Source organism: Oncorhynchus tshawytscha, linkage group LG18 (genome assembly GCF_018296145.1).
Source record: "Oncorhynchus tshawytscha isolate Ot180627B linkage group LG18, Otsh_v2.0, whole genome shotgun sequence".
NCBI lineage: Eukaryota > Metazoa > Chordata > Actinopteri > Salmoniformes > Salmonidae > Oncorhynchus > Oncorhynchus tshawytscha.
The window spans coordinates 20067344-20092074 of record NC_056446.1 but is presented as its reverse complement, the minus strand read 5'-3'; the positions used below and the strand labels follow the sequence as shown (position 1 = coordinate 20092074).

Sequence of the window (24731 nt, the reverse complement as noted above, 5' to 3'; positions counted from 1 at the left end):
CCAAGAAAGACTCACAGCTGTAATCGCTGCCAAATGTGGCTCTAACATGTATTGACTCAGCGGTGAGTTCTTATGTAAATGAGATTTCTGTATTTCATTATCAATACATTTGCTACAATTTATAGATATGTTTTCACTTTGTCATTATGGGATACTGTGTGTAGATGGATGTGAGGATTTTTTTTTTTTAAATCTATTTAGAATTCAGGCTGTAACACAAAATGTGGAATAAGTCCAGGGGTATGAATACTTTCTGAAGGCACTGTATCTCTCTGGAAGTTTTGTTGTATGTGAGCATCCCTGGTGGTTTCAGAGCAACGTCAGCTGCTGTCTGTCCTTTGAGACACTGTTGCTCGACAGCCGTCAAATTAAAACGTGGAGCTCAAGTCGGTTCCACTGCTTTTTTTCTTCCCCCTCTAATCAGGGACTGATTCAGACCTGGGATACCAGGTGTGAGCAATTAATTATCAGGTAGAACAGAATACCAGCAAGATTTGAATACTCCTGCTTTACAACAATGTTATTTTACTTGAAAGCTGTGCTGCTTTTCAGCATCATGTTTTCTAAACAGGCAGTCAGCTTCCTGACCTCAACATACTTTTTCTGGGATGTTCATGTTTGCAATTAACACTCTTCTTCCAGGGTACTAATCAGATAAGGCACCTATAAGTCACCAAATAAATTAACTCCATGTGGCCTAATCTATGATTGAGAGAGAGAATGCAGAGTGGAACACTCAATTGTATAAAATGGCTGAAGGTGCTGTTTACTATCAGTTGTCAGACTGAATGTAGGACAAAGTGTTGTGAGTGTGCTGTTAACACGGTGATGAAGTTGACACTGATGTGTCACTAATTGACAGCCAAGTTTATCTGGTGAAGATGTCTCAGGCCTCTCTTCTGACCTACTTTTGTGTGTGGGTGTGGCGGACCTGTGTACACATATTTTTCAGGTCCTTTTGTAACAACACGTATGTAGTTCTATTGCTGTTAACACGATGATGAAGTTGACACTAATGTGTCACTAATTGACAGCCAAGTTTATCTGGTGAAGATGTCTCAGGCCTCTCTTCTGACCTACTTTTGTGTGTGGGTGTGGTGGATCTGTGTACACATTGTTCAGGTCCTTTTGTAGCAACACGTATGTAGTTCTATTGTCAATCAATCGTGATTTTAATATTACCATCCTTTTTGATGTGGCAGGAACCACATCAAATGCCATATGTAATTTGCTTTTGAGTACTTAGGGACATTTATAATGTCCCTATTTATAATAATAGGGACATTTCATAGCACAGGGGATTGAGGCGCTATCAATTAATTTGTGCTGTAGCTATCTGCTTTTGTTTGCTGTTGTCTCTCAGCCCCCTTAATATTTATTTATTTAACCTTCATTTAACTAGGCAAGTCCGTTAAGAACAAATTCTTATTTACAATGACGGCCTAGGAACAGTGGGTTAACTGCCTTATTCAGGGGCAGAACGACAGATTTTTACCTTGTCAGCTCCGGGATTCGATCTAGCAACCTTTCGGTTACTGGCCCCATGCTCTAACCACTAGGCTACCTGCTGCTGCATATGTTGCACCGCCGTGCTACTTGCTGACTATGTAAGCCCAGAAGACCATAGGCCTATTTTATATGTGCATAGACCTGTTTTAATTAAATATCTTCCCCTCTAATCAGGGGCTGATTCAGACCTGGGACAACAGGTTTGTGCAATTAATTATGAGGTGAAAAACAGTAGTGGTAGGGACTAGGATTGGGCGATATACTGAATCCTGGGTTATTTTTGAAATACCCTCTGTATGATTTTCCATTACAGTCAATAGTTTTTAATAAATGTGAATATTTGTACATTTTAAATGAATACCTGCAGTCAACTTGTCCACTAGGTATTAGGTAAAACCGAGGGCCTTCATAATTTCGCCTGTTAAATTAGTTTTAATTATTTATCTTACCAATAATAGTTTCCCAAAACAGCTGTTTTGAGCCAGTCATGTATTTCTTTACCAAGTAGCACAACAACCCAAGAAGCTCGAGTTTCCTGCAGCGCAACTTAAGTGAGATGATCACGTTACACTTGTATGAAATTCACTACTAATATTTGCCAGCTATACATCTTATACCTATTAAGTTAACTACACTACATACAGTGCCTTTGTAAAGTATTCAGACCTCTTTACTTTTTCCACATTAGGTTAAGTTACAGCCTTATTCTGAAATTGATTACAAAAAAAACAAAAGTCTCAATCTACACACAATACCCCATAATGACAAAGTGAAAACAGGTTTTTATACACTTTTACCAATGTATATAAAAAAAATTAAAAACATACCTTATTTACATGACTATTCAGACCTGAAATTGAGCTCAGGTGCATCCTGTTTCAATTGATCATTCTTGAGATGTTTTTACAACTTGATTGGAGTCCACCTGTGGTACATTCAATTGATTGAACATGATTTGGAAAGGCACATGTCTATATACGGTTCCAGCGTTGATAGTCCATGTCAGAACAAAAACCAAGCCATGAGTTCGAAGGTATTGTCCGTAGAGCTCCAAGACATGATTGTGTCGAGGCACAGATCTGGGGAAGGGTACCGAAAATGTCTGTCACATTGAAGGTCCCCAAGAACAGAGTGGACTCCATTTTTAAATGGAAGAAGTTAAGAACCTCCAAGACTCTTCCTAGAGCTGGCCGCCCGGCCAAACTGAGCAATTGGGAGAGAAGGGCCTTGGTCAGGGATGTGACCAAGAACCCAATGGTCACTCTGACAGAGCTCCAGAGTTCTTCTGTGGAGATGGGAGAACCTTCCAGAAGGACAACCATTTCTGCAGCACTCCACCAATCAGGCCTTTATGGTAGAGTGGCCAGACAGAAGCCATTCCTCAGTAAAATGCACATGACAGCCAGCTTGGAGTTTGGCAAAAGGCACCTTAAAGACTCTCAGACCTTGAGAAGCAAGATTCTCTGGTCTGATGAAACCAATATTGAACTATTTGGTCTGAATGCCAAACGTCACGTCTGGAGGAAACCTAGCAACATCCCTATGGTGAAGCATGGTGGTGGCAGCCTCATGCTGTGGGGATGTTTTTCAGCGGCAGGGACTGGGAGACTAGTCAGGATTGAGACAAAGATGAACAGAGCAAAGTACAGAGATCCTAGATCAAATCCTGCTCCAGAGTACTCAAGACCTCGGACTGGGGCGAAGGTTCACCTTTCAACAGGAAAACAACCCATAAGCAAACAGCCAAGACAGTGCAGGAGTGGCTTCGGGACAAGTCTCTGAATGTCCTTGAGTGGCCAAGCCAGAGCCTGTACTTCAACTCAATCTGTCATTTCTGGAGACCTGAAAATAGCTGTGCAGCAACACTCCCCATCCAACCTGACAGAACTTGAGAGGATCTGCAAAGAAGAATGGGAGAAACTCCCCAAATACAGGTGTGCCAAGCTTGTTGCGTCATATCCAAGAAGACTCTGTGCTGTAGTAGCTGCCACAGGTGTTTCAACAAAGTACTGAGTAAAGGGTCTGAATACTTGTGCAAATGTGATATTTTAGTTTTGTATTTTTAATACATTTGTAAATATGGAAAAAAAACTGTTGGCTTTATCATTACGGGGTATTGTGTGTAGTTTGAGGGGGGGGGGATTATTTAATCCCTTTTAGAATAAGGCTGTAACGTAACAAAAACGTGGAAAAAGTAAAGGGGTCTGAATGTTTTCCAAATGCACTGTAATTCCAAAAAATTCCAAAATGTAATTTTGGGTCAGAATATTTATGTATATGTGATATTTAAGTTTTTGCTTTGTCATTGTGTGTAAATTGATGGGGGGGAGGTGATTTAATACATTTTTGAATAAGGCTGTAACGTAACAAAATGTGGAACAAGTCAAGAGGTTTGACTACTTTCCGAAGGCACTGTATACAAAAGTATGTGGTCTCCCCTTCAAATGAGTGGAATTGGCTATTTCAGCCACACCCATTGCTGACAGCTGTATTAAATCGAGCACACCGCCATGCAATCTCCATAGACAAACATCGGCAGTTGAATGGCCTTACTGGAGAGCTCAGTGACTTTCAACATGGAACCATCATAGGATGCCACCTTTCCAACAAGTCAGTTCGTCTAACTTCTGCCCTGCTAATGCTGCCCCGGTCAACTGTATGTGCTGTTGTTGTGAAGTGGAAACGTCTTGGAGCAACAAGTGGTAGTCCACACAATCTCACAGAATGGGACTGCCAAGTGCTGTAGCATGTAAAAAATCTTCTGTCCTTGGTTAAAACACTCTCTACCGAGTTCCAATCTGCCTCTGGAAGCAACGTCAGTACAAGAACTGTTCGTTGGGAACTTAATGAAATATCAGGGGAACACTACCTGCCCGAGGGTGGAGGAGGAATAATGATTTGGGGCTGTTTTTTATGGTGTGGGCTAGGTCCTTTTAGTTCCAGTGACGGGAAATCTTGACGCCGCAGCATGCAATGACATTCTAGACCATTCTGTGCTTCCAACTTTGTGGCAACAGTTTGTAGAAGGCCCTTTCCTGTTTCAGCATGACAATGCCCCCGTGCACAAAGCGAGGTCCATACAGAAATGGTTTGTCGTTCGGTGTGGAAGAACTTGACTGGTCTGCACAGAGCCCTGACCTCAACCCCAGCTAACACATTTGGGATGAATTGGAACGCTGACTGCGAGCCTGTCCTTATTGCCTAACATCAGCACCTGACCTCAATACTGCTCTTGTGGCTGAATGGAAGTCCCTGCAACAATGTTCCAACATTTAGTGGAAAGCCTTCCCAGAAGAATGGAGGCTGTTATAGCAACAAAGTGAGGACCAACTTTATATTAATGCACATGATTTTGGAACAAAGTGTTCGAGGTGCAGGTGTCCACATACATGTAGTATATCCAGCTGGGTTTTGCTAACATTAACTTAGTGCCTGACGTTAGCTTGCAAGATCAAGCTTGTTGGTAATAGCAGCAGAGACAATCCCCTCCTGTAATAAGATACCTGCTGTCAAATGTTTTTTTTTTGTGTGTGCTGCAAGCTGTGTTTTGAGATACTTGCATAACTTTATTAGCTGTGTTGTCTGTCTTAGTAGAACATGTTTGCATGCGTTCATTAACATTTACCTGGCATTTAAAAACAAATGTCCCTAGATATTAAAAACAAATATCGATAAGAGTGGAAAAGGTGCTCGTGCATTTCTTTTTTTATATTCATAAGGATTCCCAGCGGCTATTCTTCCTGGGGTCCAAACAGGAAACAGCTTGGTAGGTAATCAGCTTCCTGACCTCAATTAACCTTCTCTGGGATGGTCACGTTTACAATTAATTATTCTTCCAAGGTATTCATCAAATAAATTAACTCCATGTGGCCTAATCTATGATTGAGAGAGAGAATGCAGAGTGGAACACTCAATTGTATAAAATGGCTGAAGGTGCTGTTTACTATCAGTTGTCAGATTGGATGTAGGACAAAGGGTTTGTGTGCTGTTAATACAGTGATTTAGTTGACACTAATGAGTCACTGGTTGAGGGGGAACAGCCAGGGAGGTGGATCTATCTGGTGAAGACATCTCAAAGGCCTCTCTTCTGACGGATTTTGTGAGCCCAGAAGACCATGACCTAATATATACAGTTCATTCGGAAAGTATTTAGACCCCTTGACTTTTTCCACATTTTGTTACGTTACAGCCTTATTCTAACATGGATTCAATTGTTTTTGTTTTTTTTACCCCCCAAAAAACAACTGAAATAGCTCATTTACATAAGTATCCACTCAGTACTTTGTTGAAGAACCTTTGGCGGCGATTACAGCATAGAGTCTTCTTGGGTATGACGCTACAAGCTTGGCACACCTGTATTGGGGAGTTTCTCCCAGTCTATGCACAACCTTTCAAGCTCTGTTAGGTTGGATGGGGAGCATCGCTGCACAGCTATTTTCAGGTCTCTCAAGGACATTGAGACTCGTCCTGAAGCCACTCCTGCGTTGTCTTGGCTGTATGCTTAGGGTCGTTGTCCTGTTGGAAGGTGAATCATGAGCGCTCTGGATCAGGTTTTCATCAAGGATCTCTCTGTACTTTGCTCTGTTCTTCTTTCCCTCAATCCTGACTAGTCTCCCAGGCCCTGCCTCTGAAAAACATCCCCACATCATGATGCTGCCACCACCATGCTTCACTGTAGGGATGGTGCCAGGGTTCCTCCAGATGTGACGCTTGTCATTCAGGCCAAAGGGTTCGACCTTGTTTTCATCAGACCAGAGAATCTGGTTTCTCGTGGTTTGAGAGTCCTTTTGGTGCCTTTTGACGAACTCCAAGCTGGCTGTCATGTGTCTTTTACTGAGGAGTGTCTTCCTGGCCACTTCCTACCTTAAAGACCTGATTGGTGGAGTATTGTAGAGATGGTTACCCTTCTGGAATGTTCTCCCATCTCCACAGAGGAACTCTGGAGCTCTGTCAGAGTGACCATCTGGTTCTTGGTCACCTCCCTGACCAAGGCCAGGCGGCCAGCTCTAGGAAGACTCTTGGAGGTTCCAAACTTCTTTCATTTAAAAATGGAGGCCACTGTATTCTTCATAACCTTCAATGTTGCAGAAATGTTTATGTACCCTTCCCCCGATCTGTGCCTCTACGCAATCCTTTTCTCGGAGCACTATGGACATTTCCTTCGACCTCATGGCTTGGTTTTTGCTCTGACATTCACTGTCAACTGTGGGACCTTTTTATATAGACATTCAATCAATTGAATTTACCACAGGTAGACTCCAATCAAGTTGTAGAAACATCTCAGGGATGATCAATTGAAACAGAATGCAGTTCAATTTCAAGTCTCATAGCAAAGTATCTGAATATTTATGTAAGTAACATTTCTATTTGTCTACATTTCTAAAGACTTGTTTTCGCTTTGTCACTATGGGGTATTGTGTGTAGATTGAGGAAAATGTTTTATTTAATCCATTTTAGAATAAGGCTGTAATGTAACTAAATGTGGAACAGTTAAGAGGTCTGAATACTTTCTGAACGCACTGTAATATACAACTAACTCTTATGTAAATGTCCTGTACTTTGGGCTATGTTTTAGGTATCATTTTCAGTTTTGGCATATGTATTTAGATTTGTTTAAGAGTGTCTGGTAATTGACTCAAATCTAAATGTAGCCTAAATATTTTTATTAATACGTTTCTTTCATGTATGTAAGTTTACTTTTTGTTTTATCCTCAAAGCACCCTTAGTTTTTATATATATATATATATATATATATTGTAGCTCCAGGTAGGGCTGTTACGGTGACTGTATTACCGCCACACTGGCAGTCACGAGTCATGACCACAGTCAAATTCCACGTGACCGTTTAGTCTCGGTAACTAGCTTCTCCAAGCTCTGATGCTGCTGCTGGTCATTAGTAGCCTACCAAACTCGTTAACTGCCTGGTACTCAGCACTCTATTGTCCCTCTAATCACTCTTACGTCAATGCAAATGTCTTAGAAAATCTAATCAAACACTTAATGAGAGCCCATGAGCTCATGTTGCGCAACATTTCTATAGGCTATGCAATTGCATGAGAGAACAAGAGTTTTGATGTTCTCTATTAAAAAGAGGATCCCATCAGCTTCTATAGGCTGACTATATATTTATTTCTCAACTTTCCTAATATTAAACACATTGGTTCTCTTTACAACAGCTTACCTGGCTGGCATGATAATGAACTATGTGAAAAGTGTCCTCTATTAGGTATTTAAATGCATAGATGACATGTATTTTTTTCCCCCTGCCCATGTTTCGAGACATGTGCATGACAATGTTCCATTCTAAAAATGCACACATTATTTAGTATTTGTAAAGACGCGATTAAATCAAGAACAGTCTGATGGGTGACTTAGCGTATCACTTGTGAATGATGTCCAGCTTGTGTGCAGTAAGACAAGAAACGGCACATGCCTTTTTTCTTCTTTTTTTTTCAGACTTTTTCAAATCATAGTCGCACACCTCATTTAGCTTAGCCCATAGGCCTATATTTTTTTATAAGAATTGTTTCACAACTAAAGTGGCCAAAACTTCTTACAATTAAGCACATTAATCTGCTTTACAACGGGTATAGAGCCTAACTAGCATACATGCGCGGCACGTGAGTTTCAAGTTTGGGGAAGATCATTTTCACCATTAAAATGTACCTTTTTATAATAAAAGCTTTGCACTTGCAGTCATTTTTGAGAATGATGTTTTGCCACTAATTGATTGCATTTTGGAACATTAAATTTATTTGCTGCGCTTACAATGTTAAGAAATAGGCTAATAGTTTATCAAGCATTTAAGCTAAATGTTCTGATCTGTTGCGTCAGCCTTATTTGCTTTTGAATATATTTTTTTTAATGCAAGTGGTTGTATTAATTTGGGACCTATTGCATCCCACAATTGTCCCAGACAATGTTTAGAATATTTGGTTCTATGCAGGATAGTAGATTGACATAGGCTAGTACTTTTGCTGTTTGTTAGGCCTACTTATTTTGTTGGCTGACGAAAAGTAAATGTGGACAGTTCTTCCAACCTCTGAATTGGATAAGGACGCGCGCAGTTGTGTCCTTGGGGGAGGGTTTGGCCGGTCGTGATTTCCTTGTCCAACGACTCCTTGTGGCAGCCGGGAAGCTGTTTTCATTCGCCAGCTGGACGGTGTTTCCTCCGACATATTGGTGTGGTTGGCTTCTGCGTTGAGGTCATTGTGTCAAGAAGCAGTGTGGCTTGCCAGGGTCGTGTTTTGGAGGACGCATGGCTCTTGACCTTCGCCTCTCACGAGCCCGAAGGGGAGTTGCAGCAATGGGACAAGACTGTATCTACCAATTTGGGTCTCACAAAAGTAGAAAAAAATAACTTGCCGTGTCCGGTCACTTTACAGAAGTGATGTCACTAGCAGTCCTCAGGGTGGCTTAAAAACTTTCCTTTGCCGTGGCGTTCCCCCCTTTCCAATGATGACCTCAGGGCCACCGGGACCCTTGTCTCTCTAGAGCTAGTAGAAATATATGGCTATTTTTTTCCCCCTTTCAAATCAAAGAAGTACACTTTTTCTTGGTTGGCCTATCTAATCGGCCTCAATGCATATGACACGTTTCACAGGATTGTTTGTTTATTTCTCTTTGAAGAATGAAGAATTTCCCTAATGAGATTAAGGGTTGGCTACTTTACTGCTATTGTGGAGTATGCCTTGGGACAGATGCTAACATGTCCTGGCTGCTGAGAATGAAAAATGAAGGCACCTAAAACAACCATCAACCTTTCTGGCTTTGTGCCATAAAACTATAAGAAATATTTGATCACAATGATCATGCTGATTCAAAATCAATCTCTCTCTCTCTCTCTCTCGCTCTCTCAAGGTGACAAGACAGATCACAAAGTGTTAAAGCCTACTGCCCCTCTGGTCCCCCCCAAGAAACCCGTACCCCCGCCAAGCAAGGGAAGACCAGCCAGCCTCCCTCCAAAACGACCAGACAAGCCTCTCGCACCCTCCCCAGGGTCCAAGTAAGTTTCCCCGTACTTCTGCCCGTCTTTCTTTTCTACCATCTCTCCCTCCGTTCAAACATCCATTCGGCCGGTGTGTGAGCCGTCTAGGGTCACATATTGGGTATATACACTGCACATTGAGGAAGGACAACATTGCCTAGTCTGACTCATGCCGCTATGTTGCATAATAATGTTAATAAACTAATGTAAACACTAACAAACCAATGTATTTAGTTTCTCTGTTTGTCATGCCTTTAGACATTTTATTCCTTCTGAAATATGCTATTTTCTAAATCTACAGGTAATAAAGCCAGAATCCTACATTTTTCTAGGTGCACTAGTGCTCCTAAATAAAGATTCCAGGTCGCATAGCAAAATATCAGGCACATATGCAAATAAAATGGTCTCACTGTACCACTGCCACTACTGTTTACAACAATTACTAATGGTACTACTGTTACTGATGTTGGTTTCCCCCATATACAGGCACAATGGAGAGGTGCCTTCCACGCGACCAAAGTCTGACATTGAGCCAACATTACCCACTAAATCAAAAACGCTGTCCGGTGACTGGGGGGACAAAGCCCTTGACATGGGTATGTATGGCTCTGCTGAAGTGAACTTTTATTTTGAGGACATTCTGAGCATTAAGACCTTGAACAAGACATGCAGTGAAACGTTCATTTGGGGTCCCGAACATATACACTTCACTTCCACAATTCTAAAGCTCCATGATAACATTATTATACTGAACAAAAATATAATTGCAACATGCAACCATTTCAACAATTTTACTGAGTTACATTTCATATAAGGAAATCAGTCAATTTTAAATAAATGAAGTAGGCCCTAATCTATGGATTTTACATGACTGGGCAGGGGTGCAACCCTGGGTGGGCCTTGGAGGGCACAGGCCCACCCACTGGGGAGCCAGGCCCAGCCAATCAGAAGGAGTTTTTCCCCACAAAAGGGCTTTATTACATACAGAAATACTCCTTGGTTTAATCAGCTGTCCGGGTGGCTGGTATCAGACGATCCCACAGGTAAAGAAGCCAGATGTGGAGTTCCTGGGCTGGCATGGTTACATGTGGTTGCCACGATACCAGTATAATGGAAAACAAAAAAAACATGAAGTGGACTAAATTTCCTGAGGAAAACAGTCCTATTGTTGGAAACAAACAGCTTTATGTTGTCACCCAGAATCATACGTTTCTTTTCCAAGCTACAGCACACTATATTTTACAAACAGTAAGTTTTTTTTTAAAGGACCAAAGAGTTTAGCCTGTTTTGCCTTTTTGCCAAGGAAAATCAGGTATTGTATGGTATCGTGACAACTGCAATTGAAAGCATGGGGTGTTTCCACACAGGAAGTTCCAGACACTTGTAGAATCTATGCCACGGTGCATTGATGCAGTTCTGGTTGCTCGTGGTGGCCCAATGCCCTATTAAGACACTATGTTTGCATTTCCTTTATTTTGGCAGTTACCTGTAGCGGCAGGCTACATTGAAAATGGAACCGCTCGATTCACCCAAAAGGGAATATAACATTGCGTTTAAAATTCGGAATTACACAATTTTGTGTTTACTGTACAACATCTAAAGACCTGCATCACTATACTGAGAGCTTGGCTGTTTCTAAAAGGACGTTTTTTCAAGGCCCCCATACTACACAATAAGAATGACGATGTGATTTGATTTGATGATGTGATTTGCTGTATGGAGTAAGTTTCTTAATTAAAAAGATGTGACATCACAAAAGGTGTCTGCAACCTTCTATATAAAAATGGAGATTTGGTTGTAAAAAACAGCTCCTTTTAAAAGCTGTAATCTGTATAAGGTGAAAGGGCGCCACTGTTCGCCCCAGCACGTTTGTTATTATTTTTGTTTTGTTGATGAAACTGAGGAGAGGAGCATCCAGCATGGTGGGGATAAAAACATTGCAGTATACACTATGCTGTTCTATCGCGCATGCAAAGATGTACAATGATGTCCAAGTTTTGTTTTTTTATGGTTTTAAAAAATAACAGTATTGGTTGTCTGGAGTAACTTCTTTTTTGAATTTATTTTTTATTTTTTTACTCAAAATAGTTCAAAGTGCTTAATTAATTTTAAAGTGGAGTACTAGTAGCTACTGGGGATTGCTCCTCCTTCTGCAACAGGATGTTGGAGTAATGGCTCCAAGAGCAGAAAACACTGACCTAAAGGGAGGGCAATGACCTCAAAACCCTTATTCATAATTCGGGTTTTCATTTGGGTTATTCTTATTTGGACATTATTTAAAATGTTGGCTTCCAACTTTTAAAAGGTGCAATATGCTTTTTGTGTTCATTAAGGACTTAGTTTTGCTAACATTATGCGTATTTTGTGATTTGTTTGCCCTTTTGAAGCATATCGGTAGATTGACAATGATTCTCTATCACAGATGAAAATGGAGACATATTTAAACTCTGAAACGCATGGGTTTAATGTCAGTCACTGCTTCCTTTTTAAAGCAATTCAGGTGTACTTTGACACATTACCAAATGCTCTTAGGTATGTGGACAGCTTTGCCCATTAAATACATAATTACTTTAAAAATATATATATATTTTAGAGTTGTTGTTGCTAATGTGTTGATTTAATCCTCTAAACCCGTGGAAATATCTTTTTTCAGCTTGTGTCCTGAGTTCAGAGGGATAAAGGAGGACAGAGGATAGACGGAAAGGGGAGGTTGCTTCTGTTTACATCCTCTCGTTTCACGCCATGGACAATCACAAATAGGAAAAACATTAAGAGAAGAGCTTTTAGGAAGAGAGTAAAGGATGGAGAGAGACAGAAAGGTGAGGACAGGTGAAGACGAGGGAGTTTAGGTGAGGTGAGTTCTCAGAATGTAGGTGGGGGGCCGATGCCGAGAACAATGAATCTGGCAACGTTTTTCCACTCCTCAATTGTCCAGTGTTGTTGATCATGTGCCCACTGGACCAACTTCTTCTTGTTTTTACCTGATAGGAGTGGAACCCGGTGTGGTTGTCTGCTGCAATAGCCCACTCGTGACAAGGACCGACGAGTTGTGCTTTCCGAGATGCTATTCTGCACACCGTTATTTGCCTGTTTGTGGCCAAATTCTTGCCATTCTCCTTCGACTTCTCATCAAACTGTTTTCGCCCACAGGACCTCCGCTGACTGGATGTTTTTTGTTTGGCGCACCATTCTCTGTAAACAATAGACACTGTCGTGCGTGAAAAGCTCAAGAAACTGGCCATTTCTGAGATACTCAACTGGCACGCTTAGCATCTACGAGCATACCACGCTGAACGTCGGTCGTCGGTCGTTAGGTCACTCGTTTTGCCCATTCTAATGTTCAATTGAACAGTAACTGAATGCCTTGATGCCTGTCTTGCCTGCTTCATATAGCTAGCCACAGCCACGTGACTCACTGTCTATAGGGGTTAACCATTTTTGTGAAACGGGTGGTGTACCTAATAAACTGGCCAGAGTGTATAGAGTACCTTGCAGTACAAAGTTTTGATTGGTTTATAGTTTAGTACTCAGCAGCATTTGCCTGTCCAGCTAGAGAACAAACGTTTTGAAAAAAATAGCTCAAATTGGCATTGCCAACAAAAGGAAATGTTTTCAGAATATGTAAATATACACTACGTAAAAAACAGCTCTTCCCTCGACAGAGATGAATCATCCAAAAAACGAATACAGATAGCTTGCTATGGCCCACTGCCTAATAATGACAGTGTGGAGGATAGGGAGTCGTGTCTGTGAGCCATACCGCTAAAAGCGACAAAATAGCTGCTAAAACCATGATGGCTCTCAGCTCCAGAGGTCATCAGCCCCATGGGCTCAGGGCATGAAGACAAACACGGAAACACACTCCTCATTCTCCTTTACCTCTATCTTCACTCCTCTGGGAGTTCTGCAATCTTACTTAAGATCCTGTCTATAGTCTTTAAATAGGGCTATATAGTGCTTACCTAGATTGTAGTGATGGCTTTGTGTTATAGTGATTGAAGATGGTGTCATACTGTGTGGCAATGTTTCAAAGTATACAATTCTCAAGACCGTCTTAAAGTAACTGTCCAGTGTTTCCATATTTCTATGAAATATGACCTATAATCAATGACAAAATGTGTAAAATCGTTTTCCTTTAAAAAATGGTTATCCAAAATGTTATCTTTTTTTCTCTTCCTCTGTGAAGAACTGATGAGCTTTGATCTGTCGTCTACCTCTGAGAAGCTGTTTCACCCCACCGCTAACAGGCCAAAGATGCCAGGCAGGAGGCTGCCCGCTCAGTTTGGAGGAGGCCACTCTGTGAGTACACACACCGTGAAATATCAACATGCTATGGAGAACACACAACTCTGCACACCCACACGCCATGTGTTCATCTTGCTCCATACATTACATTGAGACTTCAAATTCCTCTCAGAATTTCCACATGCAGGCCCTCTCTGTACATTAAATGTACATCACCATATTCCTTATCTGCACCTCATGATGGATTGGGGTGAGATAGGAACAGGGTAGTAAACGCCCAATTGAAAAGACATTTGACTTACTTGAAGGGCTGAGAGGAGACTTGTCGGGTCGTTCCGATTTGTCTTTGATTGACTGAGTTCCCTGAAGAGTAATATGAAAGCTCTCCATCAGAAACGGGGGAACATGACAAGCCAGAGTGTTTCAGTCAGTGTCTGGCAAGGTGTGTCATAAACTGAGCAGACCTGTTGTGATTTGTTTTCTGTCTTCTCAGCCAAACAAGAACATCAGCGTGGAGAAAACCTTAAAGTTGGACGAGGAGGAAGCACCCAAACCAAAGTTGATAGACACAAGAAAGGTAACGATGACATTGACGTGTCTGATCGTATTGGTCAGTGTCTGTCCTGTATTGAACTTGTATGTTTGGTACACCAAGAACCATTCCAAAACAACTATTTTCTATGTATGGATCAATGTACATTAGATCTATCTCAGTTCAGACACTTGTCATTCGTCCCAAATGCATCCTATTGCTGCAAGTTAGTCATTTCAGCCAATGTTTTCCCTCAGTGGAGAATTCATACAGATGACACAGCACCCCAAAAGAAGAACAGCAAAGCATATGTCTAAGGTTTGACTATATAGAAGGTTTGACTATATAGACTACATATGTCTAAGGTTTGACTATACATTTCATATAGAAATGAACTAATACATCCCATGAAAAATGGCCTGCAACCATCTGGTGGTTTTTAGTTAAGTCATAGATACGTCTTGGAGACCTCTCTCAGTGCCTCTGAGTAATCTCTCACTAATATGTCTAAATTGTCCTCTTATCTTGATGAACCCTGATCCCTCCAGTACAGCACAGTCGCAAGCCTGGCGTACACACAACAGTGTTGTGGCGTCCACATCACTAAGGACTTAACATGGTCCATACACACCCGTGTAGTCATGAAGAGGGCATGGTATCGGCCTCTTTCCCCCTCAGTAGGCTGAAAAGATTTAGCATAGGCCATCAGATCCTCAGTGTTCTACAACCGCACCATCGAGAGCATCTCGACTGGCTGCATCACCGCTTGGTATGCCAAATGCACCGACCTTGACCGCAAAGCCCTACAGAGGGTGGTGCCGACAGCCCAGTACGTCACTGGGGCCATGTTCACTGCCATCCAGGATCTCTATATAAGACGGTGTCGGAAGAAGGCCCGAAAATCTGCCAAAGACTCCATCCATCCATGCTATATTATCGCTAAATAGCCATAATAACCTGAACTACCTGCACTGACTCTACGCACACTCACTAGACCAGTGGTCACCAACCTTTTTAAAATCAAGATCTTTTTGAGTCAAAATGCATTTCGAGATATACCGCTCAGATTTTTTTTAAACATGACTTCAAAAAACTAAGCCTATTCAACATTAACCTACTAAAAACACTTACTTAGAAATTAGGTTTTGTAGTAGGCTATATGGCTAATACATTATCACTGCATATTGGCTATGTTGAATTGCCCTGCCAATGTTCTTCTCAGACCATTTTGAAATAAAAACTATTTTTTTAATTGGTATGATCATACTAGTAATAGATCATGTGTTGTATTACTTGTAAAACACAGCTGAGTGAGCATAATTAGCTTTTTTATTTTACTGGACTGATGTCCTACATCTGATGGTCAGTCTGAGGGGAGGGAGAGGGCAGCGGTGAGAAAAGTGGGGGACAGTCCTTCAGCTGATGGTGAAACTCAAGTCACATTCCGTTATTTCTGCCTCATGCACCAATTCATGTTATTAATCCGATGTCCAGATGAAGTTTAATATTACTCTATATAAAAAAAGAGACAAGCTGCTAATAATAACAACACAAGCTTATCGAAACACTGCTATACTCATTCATTGCAGCTGCAGTGCTGGTTGTAGTGTGAGTGGAGGTAGGGAGAACGCGCATTTTAATGCTTATACAATATAAATGTGTTGAACAAGGTGTTGACAGTGCTGAATAACTTCAACATTAACTTACTCATAAAAACTGCAGCGCTTTGTTGTATTCGTTGAGTCTCTCTCTAGTCATGGTTTTAAAAGTTTGGACATATCACAGTATTAACTTTGCTGTGCGCTAGATGCTTCTTTTTACATCTATGGCTCAAGGAAACTGTGCAGACACGATGATCTGAGCTATCTGATTGGTCAGCGGTTGGCCTTTAGGTGAACTTGATTTGCTCTCTGGGCCTGCCGTGTAGGCGGGGTTCTACCTTCAGACACATGAAATGACTCAAAATGGGAACATTTTGGCTTCCCGGCACTAGGGCTGCTGAATCAAGTGCACCTACCGCAAGAATCACAAAATACGAGTAATGCCTTGGTGGAATGCCTCGGCGACCACTGCACTAGACTATATATACACACCATAAAATCACTCACTCTCACACTACATTGACACTCCCACACAAAACCAACATACATACACTACAAACACGCATACCGACGCAACACAAACACACACATTACACTCACTTTTACACTGTACACTTTAGCCTGCCTTCATGTACATATGAATGTATGTACATACATATGAATGTATGTGGACACCTGCACGGTTAACATCTCGTTCCAAAATCATGGGCATTAAAATGGAGTTGGTCCCCCCCCCCCCTTTGTTGCTATAACAGCCTCCACTCTTCTGGGAAGGCTTTCCAATAGATGTAGGAACATTTCTGCGGGGTCTTGCTTCGATTCAGCCACAAGCGTTAGTGAGGTCGGGCACTGATGATGTGCAATTAGGCCTGGCTCTCAGTCGGCGTTCCAATTCATCCCAACAGTGTTTGATGGGGTTGAGGTCAGGGCTCTGTGCAGGCCAGTTCTTCCACACCGATCTCGACAAACCATTTCTGTATGGACCTCGCTTTGTGCACGGGGGGGGGCGTTGTCATGTACACTACATCGTCATTGTAAATAACAATGTGTTCTTAACGGACCTGCCTAGTTAAGTAAAGGTTAAATAAATAAAAATTAATGCTGAAACAGAAAAGGGCCTTCCCCAAACTGTTGCCACAAAGTTGGAAGCACTGAGTTGTCTAGAATGTCATTGTATGCTGTAGCGTTAAGATTTTCTTTCACTGGAACTAAGGGGCCTAGCCCAAACCATGAAAAACGACCCCAGACCATTATTCCTCCTCCAACAAACTTTACAGTTGGCACTATGTATTCTCGCAGGTAGCGTTCTCCTGGCATCCGCCAAACCCAGATTCGTCCATTGGACTGGCAGATGGTGAAGCATGATTAATCACTCCAGAGAACACATTTCCTGTGTTCCAGAGTCCAGTGGCGGTGAGATTTACACCACTCCAGCCAACGCTTTGCATTGCACATGCTGATCATAGGCTTGTATGCGGCTACTCGGCCATGGAAACCCATTTCATGAAGCTCCCGACAAACAGTTCTTATGCTGACTTCGCTTCCAGAGGCAGTTTGGAACTCGGTAGTGAGTGTTGCAACAGAGGACAGAAGATTTTTACGCGCTATGCGCTTTACCACATGGCGGTCCCATTCTGTGAACTTGTGTTGCCTACCACTTCGCGGCTGAGCCGTTGTTGCTCCTAGACGTTCCCACTTCACACTAACCCCACTTACAGTTGACCGGGGAAGCTCTAGCAGGGCAGAAATTTGATGAACTGACTTGTTGAAAAGGCATCCTATAATGGTGCCATGTTGAATGTCACTGAGCTCTTCAGTAAGGGCATTCTACTGCCAGTGTTTTCTAATGGAGATTGCATGCTTGATTTATACACCTGTCAGCAACAGGTGTGACTGAAATAGCTGAATCAACTAATTTAAAGGGGTGTCCTCGTACTTTTGTATATATAGTGTACCTCAAACACATTTATCTGGTACTGTATATAGCGCCATTTATTGAATTTTTGGTTTTCACCCGTTGTATTTGGCGCATGTGAAAAATAACACTTGATTTGAGTCAAATGCACTAACGCAGATATTCGCACACATTCACTAAATCATTCTCTTGCATTCCTACACACACACTCAGGTCCAGTGTAAGGCAGGTGGTTCTCATTAGCACAGGAGGCTAGGCTACAGTCACACTGGGACACTCTGTTAATAACTTAGCTAGTTGTCCTGCAGATGCGAGATGAAGCGCATCCTCACTTTTCTAATGAAGACTTCGTTTCCATCCACGTGGTGTTTGTCTTGTTAGTGTTTCCCCAGATGCTCAGCGGGAGACTGAGGGGAGTACAACGCCCTCCACCTCCATGCTAACAACCATGCCATTAGAATGGTCATTCTTGAACCTCTCCTTTCTCTACAGACCGTACAAATCCCCAGAGCTCTCTATAGTGAAGGCATGCTGTCTTCATCCTGTTATTCCCAGACTCACACCAACCCATTAAACACAGGCGGCTAATTGTCACCTTCCAGTTAGCATGCGGCTTTCACTATAATTGCATTGAGGAGATGAGAGATTTTGTCTGTGCTTCACGTCCCATCTTATCGTCCACATTAAGGCACACCTTGTATTATTGGCTGACAGACCATGGGCTGGAGGTTGTGGGGAAACTTCACAGTGGAGATATCATGATTTGGGAGCAATAAGAGCCCTTGTGATGGTCTGTGTGAGGAGACCAGCCCCACTGGAGGCCCTTTCAAAGGACCCACCAGACCCGTCGTTTATCAGTACCACTCGAGTGAATAATCGAGTGAATAATCCCTGCACATCAAGCCCCATTACTGTGGGCTCAGAACTCCTATAGGTTGAATTAAAGATGTTGACCCTCTGACAAAAATAAATAAATGAAAACCATGATGGAGGTTGAAGATCACAGTATTAAAGCACCCCTGACATAACTTCAGAAGGAAACACATGGAATCAATTGTGTTCAATCTAAATGTTCCGCAGCTTCGGTAGGTACAATAATGCTCAACAACAGCGTGATTAAAATGGCTACTGTAGCTCCCTCCTATGCAGTGATGTCTCGTGGCTAAAGACTAATGTATGTTATGACCAGAAACATTGACTTGATTCATTTTGAGCAAAGAAACAGACTTTTAATTAGTCAAAATCATTCAGAAAGCTTAAAGGAGTGTCACAGCCAGGGCAAGAATATTTAGGATCCCCCTGTCCAGCTAACAGTATGTGTCTGGTGTCCACAGCCTTCCATGCACAGCTCACACTCCCAGTCTCCTGTCCTTAAGCCCAGCCCATCCCTGTCGGAGGGGTCAAAAGCCTACCTGGTGTCGTTCCCTGGCTGCAGAAGCCCCAGCACTAGCTTCAGCCGAAGCCACAGCCCAGGCCCCAGCACAGAGCCCAAGCCCAGGGCAGAGCCAGAGGAGCAGAGGTCTGAGCTGGAGGACCTCCAATCCCAGATGAAAGAACTGCTGCTGTCTGTGGAGCTCCTCAAGACGCAGCAAATGTAACTAACTACCACTTTCCTTAGATGATGTTGTTCAGTTCCTACGTATTGCGCTCAAACTCTGACTTTAAAGGGATAGTGCGTCGTTTTTGCAGTCAAGCCCTTTTTTCCAAGCAAATGTTGCATTGTTAAGATCCTTTAGCTTCATCATTATCAAAGCTAGCAAAAAATATCAGTCAACAATTTTTCTTTGTGTACCTTTTTCAGAATAATATTTTATATAGTGCCCTATGGCTTGTTTCTAGGGAAGTATAGACGAGTCACTGTTAGAACTTGAGTGAAGCCTGGTCGGCCAGAGCTGATGGTGATGTGATCTTATCGTTGAGCAGATGCTAGCCAGGCAAGCACTGATGTGAACGTCTTGGCATTGCTTTGCAGGAGAGAGATGGCAGAGCTAAGAAGCGAGCTGGATGAGGAGAAGTTGAAACGAGTGGCCCTGCAGGTAAATTGATCACCATGTCCATCTTTACATCACAGCTTGTCACAGTGTGTTAGCCTGACGGGTCCAGTCAGATGGTGAGAGATGGGCTGGAGAGAGTGAGAGGTATGAACACACAGTACTATTGAACACACCCATGCCGAGTACACACGCACACACACTGCGGGATGCTTTATGGCCCTACTTGGCACTACCCAGGGAGAGACCCAGCCTACCACAACTTTGTCCATCCTTTTCCCCAGGAGCAGTGAAGGGAGGCAGGCCTGTGTAGACCCCCTTCTGGGCCCCAAGCATACACACATCCACCCCGCTAAAGATTCTCTGCCCTCCCCTCCTCCTACCTCAACCCCCTGTTGCTGCGTCCACGTGTTGATTTACAGAAGCACTGCAGAGGTCTTATTTAAGACTGAGAACTAAAGTATCTGTCTGCATTCATTCAGAAATAATCCATAGCTTTCTTCCTTAATTTTTGTCTTATTGATTTTTTTCCTCCCCAATCTCTTTCCTGTTCTCCCTCTTTCCCTTTGTTTATTTCGCTCTCTCTCTCTCTCTTATCTTTGTATTCCATTTACGTCTGAGTGAGAGCTTTTCTCTGAATGCAAGAGATGTTCATATCGTTGCAAATTTCTGCCATCTTCAGTCAACCTGCCTATTAGTATTCAAATGACGGTCAGCATGAAATTATTAATTAGAAGGCATGCTGAGTCAGTGTGCCACAGCCTCACAGTAATGATTGGTTGTGGTGACTAGGATTGCAGAGTTACTGGAATCTCCTGTAATTTTGATAATTTATACTTGCATAACTTTTACATGTATTCATATATATAGTATTACATTTTTTTAAATATCAGTGTCCATATTGGGTTTCGAGTGGCTAGACCATATGGTTCAAGAGAAAACAGTGGCATTATTTTCAAATAGCTCGGCAACTCTTCCAATTTAGCTCGGCAACTCTTCCAATTTAGCTCGGCAACTCTTCCAATTTAGCTCGGCAACTCTTCGAACTATTTTTTCACAACTGCCACCAGTTTGTCCCCAAAACATTTACAACAAAAACATATTGACAGTCAAATAAATAAGTGTGATTTTATTTTTATTTTTTTAAGGATATGTCATGTTGAAACCCTCATACTAAACACCAATGGTATTCACAGTTTGTTTAGGATAATATTTTACAGATTTGTCATTCTATTTTTACATTTTAAAATTGTTCATATATTTTACATGTGATAAGGCCACACAGAGGGTCAAAGATGATTAGACACCTGTGATAATCTGAAGTACCCAAAAAAGCCTCTAGATGTCATGTGATCATTCCATATATTCCTTGAAAGTTACCAAAATTCTGCTAGTTTACTAGCAAAATTTGAAAGTTTCCAGTAATATACTCTTGCTTTGCAACCCTAGTGGTGACTCATGATTGAACTCTATTATTCCTGTCATTGATCATAGCTCTGTGCAGCCGTTTTAAAGCGAATATCCTGCAATTCTATGCCATGCAGCTGAGAGAAAATGTTGAAGTATTAAAGCTAATTTCCTATGACTACATATTCTGCCATGGCGCTAAGAGAACGCATTGTAGTTTTAAAACTAGTTTCCTGCAATTCTATGCATTTTGCCATTACTAATGCTGTGTTTTTTATACTCAAACACAATACCAAAATCAATTCTGCTAAATTTGTTTTTAGAATTTTAAGTTCTTCCGGACTGTCTAGCTTTTACTTTGGTCATTGTTTGTTCTCAAAGATGATATTATTTTTTTAAAGATATAGGTCCATTTTATTTTTTTCTACACTTAAAGCGTTTTTTACATCCTGGAAATGACATATATTTTTTAAATAATAATTACACTGTTTGCACTTAGGCGACCAAAAATAAAAACACTTACACAGCCCACCCAATGATTACAATGACAGAAGAATCCCTGCTATGCTATGGATGGGTTCATTTGCATCACAAGTGGAAATAATACATTATTATATTCAAGAGCTGATGCATACTTCCATGTGAGGCTGTTAGCTACGATGTTATCAGAATTGTATCTGATGCTGGTTTCGCATGAGAAAATGTGTTAAATCTGACGCTGTTTGTGTTCCTGCCTGCCTTTCAGATGGAGATAGAGAAATTAAAGAAGACAGTTCAGTCGACGTGAAGTCTGACCCAATCAGCCTGGAACATCAGTCACCTATCTGTCTTTCCCTGACCCCGCTGGGCAGAGACTCAGGAGGGGGACGATGGCATTCCTATAATCCTTTTAGATATCAACCTATTCCACATTTGTAAGATTTACATTTTTGCACATGAAGGTTTTCTAGTTATATAAAGGTGTAATTAAATACGGATGTATATGTTTTTTTGTTACATTCTAGTTTCTGTTTTGTTTTGCCAACACAAATGATTGAGGCCTTTCTACTGTGCTGGACTGGCATTCTCTATGGGAATGTGTGAGGATTGCTCTCAATACTACTACTGATTCTGTATGAAGCGATAGTTTTTATTGGCGTTTGTTTTCTTATTTTTTACGACTTCCAAGTAGTTGATTTTAAGTATCCATTTTAGCATCTTTAGATCATAATGAATGATATTGTGATTTGTCTGTTGCTATGGCGGTGTTGTACTCCATTGCTTTGGCATTAGGGAGATTTTCTTTTCTTTTTTCCTAACATTCCTATCCAGGGTATCACTATTGTGCCTGTTAAAAAAATCTTGGTGTTAATATTTGTAGCTTACATTTATCAAAAGGTTTAGGCTTGCTGCATGATATATTTTTTTAAGTCTACTGACGATGTGCTTACACAGAGGGCCGTTTTTTTCTTGTACAATTTATGTGAGAAGGTTCTCCCAGAAAGAGCAATTAGAGTCATTGTACAGGTGTATAATATAAATCCTATATTTAGTACCATCAAATACAGCCAATAATAGCCATACTTGAAAAGAGCACCAGTGATTTACGGGCTAAAACTCCATTTTATTTCATGCCACTGTAAAGATTGTGGCTTACTCATTGATTGTTGTTCTCCTGTTCGCCAAATGCTCTGACCCCTCTTTTATGAACCATATGCAGCTCTCTCCTACTCTTTCTCTGTAAAGGAAAGCCATGTGTACTTTTAAAGAGTGAGCAATCTCTTTCCATCCTCCCAGATGAGACCTGAAGTCCTGTATAGCAGTGACCGTTTGTGTGTCTGTTTCCACGTTGTTCTGAATGTGTCACATGTCTTTATGCTTTGACCAAGTACAAACATGGAGCGTGGAGGTTAACTGGACAGTACACAGTATCTCTGCCATTTCTCAGTACTGTAAGTGAGAGGCTGAATGGAAAGGCATTAGGGAAGAGATCTACTTCATACAGAATGGTTAAGCTCTGCACCTTACTTATGCACCGCCAACACCACTGTTTGTCAGTGAACCATCCGTTGTGACTGTCGAATGGTATTGGAGGACTCCGAGACCCTGCTAGAGTTTAAGTTGAAAGCCTTAAAGATGGACCCAACATTAGCGTGAGCAGGGTGAACTGCTAGAAGGAGTTCACACAAGGTGTTTTTGATGGTATGCATTCTGTGTACCGCTCAGACAAATCATGAAAGAAATCGCCTTTGATAAAAAAGCATCGGTTGCATCTATTTTATGCAGCAATTTGATGATTCTTAACGTGTTACTTAACCATGATGATCAGAAGGATGTTTGCCTCGACTCCAGATCCTCCGAAACACTATGGATGGCCTTCTGTATGCATCCTTCTGCATATTATATTTTAGCAAGTGAATTATTGCTTTACATTTTAAGTATATAGTACCAGTCAAAAGTTTGGACACACCTACTCATTCCAGGGTTTTTCTTTATTTTTGCTATATTGTAGAATAATAGTGAAGACATCAAAACAATGAAATACCACATATGGAATCATGTAGTAACCAAAAGTATTAAACAAATCAAAATAGATTTTAGATTCTGCAAAGTTGTCACCCCTTGCCTTTACTTTGAGGAGTCTAAAATATATTTTGATTTGTTTAATACTTTTGGTTACTACATGATTCCATATGTGTTATTTCAAAGTTTTGATATATATATATATATACTGATCTCACAAAATGTCTTATCCAGGAAATATGTTGTCCTTCACAAGAGTACACCAAGCTGTGTACTATCCTCAGGCTTATCTTATCCTTTAAAAGAACGCAGTCCTGATCACGGGCTGTGTGTGTCCATGTGTATATGCATAAGGAAGCCTGAGAGCCTGTGTGTGTGTGTGTGTGTGTCTGAGGTTGGATTTTAGGTTTGTAAGTGTGTTTGGCCTTGTTGACATGCTGATCCCTAAAGCAATAAGAATCTGTAATGTCTCGTTTCCATCCCCCCATGTTTCGCATGGCTACATTCTAAGTTGAGGTTGACTAAAGAGATAATCATGCAAAGGTATATACAGTATGTGTATATATAAAGAAAAGGCTATCCATGTAACGGTTATTTGGCTTAATTACTGTACATTCCATTATTTGATGCAAAGAAAATAGGAAATATGTGCACATTTAACATCTTCAAGTGATCTTGTTTACATGTGCTGTGAAATTGCATGAAATTAGATTTTTTTCCGAAATGAATAAATATCTTTATTTACACTCATGAGTACCAGGTTATTTTATAATCATTTGTTATTGTGTTATGTGATTTTTGTCCACTGGTTGAGCTTGATCTCGTCTTTCCTCATCACTAGACATAGGTACAGCACACCCTCACGGGGAGTCCTTTTCATGGCTTGGTAAAGCCAGAGGACATGTTTATTCATCAGTAAATGGAAGCAGCAGAGAATATTGACACAGAGCTGAATTGATAGGTCCACATGCTATTAGAGCAAGGGAGTCTATCTTGGAAACCTATAGTAGCTCTCCTGTCTAGGATGAATCAGAGCTGACTT

The 24731-nt window shown here is 41.3% G+C and overlaps 1 protein-coding gene across 4 annotated transcripts in view; it reads left to right on the top strand.

Annotated features, from left to right (window-relative positions):
• The window catches only part of LOC112217646 (CD2-associated protein), a 91013-nt gene extending 66578 nt beyond the window's left edge, over positions 1 to 24435 (top strand). For all 4 annotated transcript variants that reach the window (XM_024378077.2, XM_024378075.2, XM_024378076.2 and 1 more), the window contains 7 exons: positions 9370 to 9514; positions 9983 to 10092; positions 13683 to 13795; positions 14235 to 14318; positions 19124 to 19383; positions 19762 to 19825; positions 21933 to 24435. In XM_024378077.2, coding sequence (XP_024233845.1) covers positions 9370 to 9514; positions 9983 to 10092; positions 13683 to 13795; positions 14235 to 14318; positions 19124 to 19383; positions 19762 to 19825; positions 21933 to 21974 — 818 coding nt within the window. In that variant the 3' untranslated portion in view covers positions 21975 to 24435. The remainder of the gene's footprint in view (positions 1 to 9369; positions 9515 to 9982; positions 10093 to 13682; positions 13796 to 14234; positions 14319 to 19123; positions 19384 to 19761; positions 19826 to 21932) is intronic.
• Positions 24436 to 24731: the final 296 nt, after the last annotated feature.